Source organism: Alosa sapidissima, chromosome 20 (assembly GCF_018492685.1).
Source record: "Alosa sapidissima isolate fAloSap1 chromosome 20, fAloSap1.pri, whole genome shotgun sequence".
NCBI lineage: Eukaryota > Metazoa > Chordata > Actinopteri > Clupeiformes > Clupeidae > Alosa > Alosa sapidissima.
The window spans coordinates 20,094,430-20,102,721 of record NC_055976.1 but is presented as its reverse complement, the minus strand read 5'-3'; the positions used below and the strand labels follow the sequence as shown (position 1 = coordinate 20,102,721).

General features: G+C 44.2%; 1 protein-coding gene across 1 annotated transcript in view; it reads right to left on the bottom strand.

Moving 5' to 3' along the window:
* slc7a10a (solute carrier family 7 member 10a) overlaps positions 1–7,799 on the bottom strand; it is a 36,871-nt gene extending 29,072 nt beyond the window's left edge. The window contains 4 exon segments of the mRNA XM_042073896.1: positions 986–1,010; positions 1,012–1,138; positions 1,676–1,880; positions 7,579–7,799. Coding sequence (XP_041929830.1) covers positions 986–1,010; positions 1,012–1,138; positions 1,676–1,880; positions 7,579–7,735 — 514 coding nt within the window. The 5' untranslated portion in view covers positions 7,736–7,799.
* Between the last annotated feature and the right edge of the window lie 493 nt (positions 7,800–8,292).

Here is an 8,292-nt window from a genome sequence, read left to right as displayed (position 1 = left end):
GTAAAGTTTCCGGGAAGTGACCTAGCGAGACCTGGCGAGACTGCCACCTAGTGATAAACCCACGAAAATGGCCTGGTTTTGACCTGACGTGCAAGTGTCACTGATTCAACCCAAGGCGGCAACCATCAAAAGCAGAGTTTTAAGATTAAATGTCCAGATAAAATGTCCAGATTGTGCGTTTTCATGAGTTTTCGATCGTCATATATTTCATTTCCATTCATCACAGAGTTCCCAAAATCACATATAAGGTGTGTTAGAGTGTCTAGTTTCGTAATTAAAAAAAAAGAGCTAGAAACGTAATATTACGTTTTTGGCACTCAACGCATGGGAAGGAAAAACGTAATATTACGTTTTTGGCACTCAATGAGTTAATAGCAATTTAGCAACAAAAGTCCTTGCTTGCACGATTGTGAATGTTTAGATGAAATGTGCGTGCTGAGGGCGTATCTGTTGAGAGAGAGAGACAGGGGCAAGGCCTCTGCTCAGCTTATCTTCAGTTGACCCATTCAGTTGCCACTGTGTTTGCACTTTCTTCTGTTCTGTTGGACTTGAGAGAAACTGCCATTTGAATGAATAAAATGTGATGCCCCCATGCTTCCATTGCACCTTTTTCGGTATATATAAATCAGAGGAGAGGAGGAGGAGAGGAGAGGAGAAGAGAAGCGAGGACAGGAGAGGAGAGGAGGAGGAGAGGAGAGGTGGAGGCACCTTTTTCAGCATATTTAAATCACTATCAGAGGAGAGGAGAGGAGAGGAGGAAGAGAGGAGAGGTGGAGGCACCTTTTTCAGCATATATAAATCACTATCAGAGGAGAGGAGGAGGAGAGAAGGAGGAGAGGAGGTGCTTCTGTTAAGGCAAGTTTGGAATGTGAACTTGGGAAAACTAAAAACATGAAAGTAAAACTATTTTCAATTATCACACTTAATAAAAATAAAGACACACACGTACGTGCGTGCGTGCGTGCGTGTGTGTGTGTACACTCACAGATGCAGGTGGTGGAGAGCAGGCGGGGTGGCGATATATGGCGGTAGGCAGTTGGTGAACGCTGGCTGCAGTACGTAGTTGGAGAAAGTGAGTGCGATCACAGCCAGAGTGGTGGGGTACATAATCAACACAGCACTCCACAGCAGCAGGAACCTACAACACACACACACACACACACACACACACAGGTACATAATCAACACAGCACTCCACAGGCAGCAGGAACCTACAACACACACACACACATGTTACAAAAAAGCACATACATGAAATAGATAGATAGACAGACACTGTGTGTGTGTGTGTGTGAGTGTGTGTTTTTAGTGGTTTGTCCTGCTGTGGAGTAGCTGTGTGTGTCCTATTATATGTGTAAGTGTCTTTAAGTTAGGAACGTTGCATGTTTGAGATGGCCAGTTGCATGTTTGAGATAGCTCAGATCTGACCACTGGTTCCTTTGGCAGCAGACGTCCTCCTATTAACCAATTACAGAGAGAGCAGATGCAACATTTCTTAGAAAAGCTTCATAGAGCAGGACGCAGGGGAGGAGGAGGAGGAGGAGAAAGAGGAGGATGAGGAAGAGAAGGAGAAGGAGGAAGAGGAGGAGGAGGAGAAGAGAGAGATGGGGAGGAGGAGGAAGAGAGGAATTGTGAAGGAGAGGATTTGAGGAGGAGGAGAGGAGTGAGTCCGTACCCCACCAATCCCCCGAAGATCTCGGTGACATAGGAGTAGTCTCCGCCCGACTTGGGGATGGTGACGCCCAGCTCGGCATAGCAGAGGGAGCCCAGGGCACAGATGCCACCCCCCAGCACCCACACGATCAGGGAGAACCCCACGCTGCCCGCATGCTCCAGCACCCCCTTAGGAGAGATGAAGATCCCTGAGCCGATGATGTTACCTGGGGGGGGGGTTAAAATTAATTGAATTAATTTTTAAATTAATTAATTTATTCAATAAATTAATTTCGATTAATTTATCGAATTAGTGGCACAATTAGTGGCATATAGGTAGACAAAGGAGGAATCCTTGGGTGGTTGGAAAGTTTGGAATTGGCCAGCAGGCATATGGTTTTCAATTTAATTACTTGTCGGTTTATTTATCAGTTTAGTGACAGTTTATCGTATTGGAAGGATTACGTCGTTCGGTTTACATGTTTATGTTTCGTTATTACAAGTTTTTGAGTTTATTTATCGAGAGAACTAAATACTATACTGGAATAAAATGAACAATCTATTGAAACCCCTGAGCCGTCCGAAGTGACTTACTGGAAGGCACTACAAAAGTCATTGTTGACACTTTCTCAGTGCTTTATCAGTAAACACATAGAACTTACGGCACACAGCTGTCACAACACACACACACACACACACACACACACACACACACACACACACACACACACACACACACACACACACAAACACACACACACACACACACACACTCACACACACACACGTGTACACATGTGCATACATGAGACACAAAACTCAAGGCAACATTTCCCTCATTCTCAAATCACAGACTCACATAAGGTGGAGAAAGACACAATTGTCTATCATATCTGTGTGTATGTGTGTGTGTGTGTGTGTGTGTGTGTTTGCGTGTGTGTGTGTGTGCAGTAGAGACAGCTAGAAACATTTTCCCATGGGCACAGAGTCCCACAGACATAAACACAGTAACCCTTCCCAAGCAATGTGTTCTTTCAGTTCTTCTCACAGACACACACACACCTAGATAAACACATGCACGCGCACACACACACACACGCGCACACACACACACACACACACACACACACACACACACACACACACACACACTCTTAGTGCATCCAAACTGATATGAGAGCTACACTGCACTCCAAAACAAAAACCAAACACATCTCCTGTCAGGTTACATTCCCAACCTCTTGTTGAGCAGCGCATACCGTTACATAAGACGTGTGTGTGTGTGTGTGTGTGTGTGTGTGTGTTATTTATTTTATTTAGTCTTGCTACTAGATAGACCTAGGGCTGTGCGATATGGGAAAAAATGAATATCCCAATATGTTTTCTCAATTTCACGATATACGATACATATCTCGATATTTTGAAATCTCCTTTAAAGGACCCCATGAAATCACACTTCTACCCTTTACTGTTTTCACTACAATCCCTGCAGATTATATACCATTATTGGTTAACTTCACAGGCGGTATCCATCCAAAACATTTTATATTTTCAAAGTGATTAACCACAATTGAGTTGAAATAAGACTATTTTTTTATTCAAACAAAGCAGAAACAAAATTACAACAAATATGAAATAGAACTGAACAGAATTTAAAGTGCAATAAACTAAGGTGCAATAAAGTGCAAACGTTTTCATCGTTTTGAAAACGATGCCGCTAAGGTCATTTGACGGGCTGCTGGTGGAGGGGTTTTGGCAGGTGTACATGATGTTCTTACAGGGTATCTGCACATTTTCCAAGAGCAAATTTAAAGACTTTTAAGACCTTTTCAAGACATCAAGACAATAGAAAAATTAAGACTATACCACAGCAAAAAGATACATACGACAACTTAAAACTGTGTTATGCACCCCCTTTTGGATGTCTACGGAAGTTACCAAATATATTTTGGCGAAAGAAAAATAATTGTGTGTGAATTACCTTCACAGCTATAAATGCCCAATTTTAGGGTCTGAGCTGCTTGCTTTTGAAGCTGGCTGTACATATTTGGTTGTGCTTACTGGCTAAGGCTGACTGTTCTTCACCTGTGTCTGTAGTAGCTTAGGCTACTTGCTAAAGACATGTGCACTGGACTGGATTCCCTTTAATATTTTTTTCAAAGTTAGACTAAGCTATTTAATAGGCAACTATGTGCATCTATTGTCCCATATGCAGCACAGCACATAAGTTAATCCACTACTTTACATTTTGCATACCAGTTGTATCTAAAGCAACCAAAGCTTGACTGAAACATTGTAAAACCATTGACTTGTTTTAAATTAATTAAGAGACAAGTCCTCCTCGCATGATCCTGCTGAAAACTGCTGGTTTCATCTCAAGCACGCACGTTTTTTTAATGTAGGCTAGCCAGTCGCTGACATTCAAAAAATATGCGGTTATATTTCACAACTTTTGCGAAGTAGCCTACTGGGAAACGCTGGCAAGCAAGCTGCTGACAGATATTACAGGTATTATAACTTAGATATTTTCTTCCCTATAGGCTAGGCCAGCAACACACGCTGAAAAGATGCAAAAAGGGCAACTTAACATGTATTTACTCCTGATTTACGTTTGTTTACTTTTTCTGTCAATTTGCGCAGCATTAGTTAATTAGTTAACACTCGTTAATTATCAGACGAGTGACAGAAGGACTGCGCATAATTTGACCAGCAGTCTTCCCGTCCATAGTTTGCGAAACGATGCTGCGTCCGAGCAAAGATTCTAGATGCCCAAAAAAGAGGACATATGAGCGTCCGGCTTGAGGCTGCGCCGGACGCCGGACCTTTACTGTCTATGCCCCGGACAGGGCTTTTAAAATCCATATGTCCGGGCCGGCCTAAATTCGAACGTATGGCCACCCTATTGCTAACTGGCTCTTAGGAACAAGCTGTTAGTCCATTTTAAACTCGTAGTTCGCTTTAGGTCGCACTGTCTACGCCGGTGTTCGCGCTGCAAATCGAAAGAAACTAGAAGATGAAGTTCCCTCCCTTTCAGAACTACAGGTCGCGCGGGATTGGTTTGTGAGTGTGTGACGCGAGTGTTTTTTTTTTTTTTTTTACCCCTCAGTCACTCACGTTACTGCCTGAGGGAGAGGGAGAAAGCTACCAGAGATAGCTTTAAACACGAAAGTCTCGGCTGCCGCTTGAAAAGTGTATGACAATAAAATACTCGATACATACCATATACTAATTTTATATTTCACAAATCTATTTCGGAGATATATCGAGTATATTCGATTTATATCGCACAGCCCTAGATAGACCCCTGATGCCGATGCTAGCTGACTAACACCACACACACACACACACACACACACACACACTCACTCACTTACTCACTCACTCACTCACCTCTCTCTCACACACACACACACACACACACACACACACACACACACACACAATCACTCACTCTCTCTCACACACAATCAGTCACTCACTCACTACTCACACGCACACACACGCACACACACACACACACACACACACACACACACGCACGCACGCACGCACATGCACAAACACAGACACACAGACACACACACACACAGGCGCTTGTGCCAGTACACACACGCGTGCGCGCGCACGCGCGCACACACACACACACACACACACACACACACACACACACACACACACACACACACACACATTTTTTAAACATGTCTTCCTAACACCATAACCTCACACCAAATCTGCAAAACCATACACTAACTCTCAGTGTTTGACTCAATTTCACAAAACACCACAAACAACTGTCTACCTAACACACAAAAATATAACAGGAAGTAACTACTAAGTAAATCTTAGTAACTACGATTTAGTTTTTCAAACACAACCCATCATAATGCCACACTAAATCACCAGTGCTTCACTCTCTCTCTTCACATGTGTAAACACTCTTTACTTTACACCATCCAATCATTGCCTTAGTATAGGCCTATGAATAGATATACTCTCAACCTGCTCCTAGAGGATTTCTGGTTGAAATGTTTAGAACCAATGCAGATACTCTGAAAGGAAAATTGGAAAAAGACAGTAATCGGACTTTCGCTTAGGAATGTTTGTTTCTGCAGTTGAAAGGGTCTATAGGCCTATGAATACATACACCCCCCCCCCCCCCCCCCACAGACACACACACACACTTTTCTTTGGAAAAAGCAAAGTCATTTGATAGTAGTCAGTCATTTCAGTGTTTCAGTGCACAATCAGCATTTTCAAAACACCATGTACATCTGGTGGTCATTGTATTTTGCTTTGTTTTTTTCTTGTTGCCTGTAAAATACTATACTCTCTGTAGATACTGTAACTTTTACTCTTCTATGGAAATATATACAGTATATAAAGCCCATGAAAGACAGAAGAGCTTTAGGTTTTGAGCAACATGATGTATCCAAAATGTCATATTATTACAAAAGTGTTTATAATGTGAGGCAAATGTTTGCTTTAATAGCTTTTGTCACACACACCAACACATTCAACAGGCTTAAACACACCAACACACGTGAAAGGCCTCCTACACACAACACACAAACACACACACATACATACACACGCGTGTTATGTAACGGTATGCGCTGCTCAACAAGAGTTTGTGAATGTAACCTGACAGAAGATGTGTTTGGTTTTCATCACATTCAACGGGCTTTACACACCAACACACTTGAAAGGCCTCTCTCACACACACACACACACACACACACACACACACAACAACACGCTCGGCTACCGGACGGGAAGCACACACACACACCCTCACCCTCACACAACAACACACTCGACTGCCGGACAGGAAGCACGCACACGCACAGACATACACACACACACACACACACACACACACACTGTCTGCTGCTTCACATGGAGAAAGAAAAAAAAGACATGCATGCCCTGTCATTACACATTGAATGAATGTGGCATTCAACTGCCACCATTGTGGCTCTACCGTGGCACAGCTGCAGCCCCCACTATGAGATCTAAAGGAAACTCTGACACACCACTCCCAAGACTTCCCTCTCTGTCTGACAGTCCTGAGAGCTCGCCAGGGGACAGACAAAGTGACAGACAGCCTGTAGTATTTATTCATGCAATAACTGGGTAGGAGTGGCTGTTTGAGAGCAACAACGAAGGGTCATGTCTTATAATAACTGTGAGTCATAGTGGTATCCCCTCACACACACACACACACACACACAGAGAGACAAAAAGCATGAAGAGGAACTGTTTGCGGAAAACTCAGAAAAGCACCACCGATTTTACATCCATATCGCTTCTGGGAGTAGGAGCGCTCATCATGATTTCTGCCCTATACTGTACCGCTACACTTCCTATAACTGCTAAGGAAGTAGGAAGAAGTGACGTACGTTGTTAAGCGCAAAGAAAGCTGTCTCTCGGTATGAAATCCAACACGCGCCGAGCGCGCGCTCCTCTCCTCCTTACATGATGCAATACAGCGAGGATGATCTGCATTATGATGTGGCACTTGAGCACGAGAGTCCCCCTCTCTAAAGACGAAAAGAGCGCACTCTGCTACTGCTGAAGTGGACAACCATGGGCAAGCACACACACACACAATGTGGCTGTGTGAAGTCGGAGCTCCGACAGTGCTACGGACACTGCAAAGGCTCTGACCACAGACGCACGGGCAAAATGAATTCATTTTGAAAATGAATCGCGTTACATGACTAAGCTTCATGTCAACTGCTTTTCCATTTGTTGAAGTAAATGTCGAGGAGAAATTTCACCACCAGTGAACCAATCAAATGTCCCGATAGGAGGCTGCTAGCAATAAACCCGACCAAAACCTGCAGTGAACAGCAACGACCTGCTGCGCTTCAACTCAGTCCGAAGTTGCGCTATCAGTGACCTCGGGGCTATCTCACTCACCTATGATAATGGCGCAAGCGCTTGGAAGACCAATTTCCTTCTTAAGTGTAACCCTCTCTTCAGGGTTCTCGTTCCCATCACTCGGGTCCAGCATCCGGTCCCGCACGCCCGGCTCCTGAGTCGCGCAGTTCCGCCGGTGGGTCTCGGTCCCGTCCATCTTAAACCGGAGAGAAAAGTGACTCTGCGCGCTGGCATAGCCTCATATACCGCTCCGATGGCAAGTGGTGCGCTCGCGCATGCGCTCTGCTCCAGACACCTCTGACTACTGAGCAGTGGCCGCCATCACCGCCTCTCCCCCCGCCCACCCTAACTGTACCTCTGTACTCTACTTTGCTCGTGTGTGTGTGTGTGTGTGTGTTCGTGCGTGCGTGTGCGTGTAGAATCCCACTCTTGCCTGAGGGCGCGAGATACACCTTTCACTTGTCTCCGAGCAGCTCCGTGTTGTAGCATGTTTTAAAACATGTCTCAGGACGAAGCTCTGACCAAGTTCAAGAGATTAATTTGTCTTATGCGTAATTGTACACGTGATACAGTAGTCTATCGAAATATAGTATACTATAGTAGTAGTTCTGCTTTCCCAAAAAAATGTGCTCGAACAGGTATGGTGCAGGGGAAATGTGAATGTGAATTTGTTGCATGTCGTCTTTTTCCTACACTGTCTTGGACGCAGTAACAATGCAAATTTCTCTTTTGGGAGACAATTAAAGGATTATC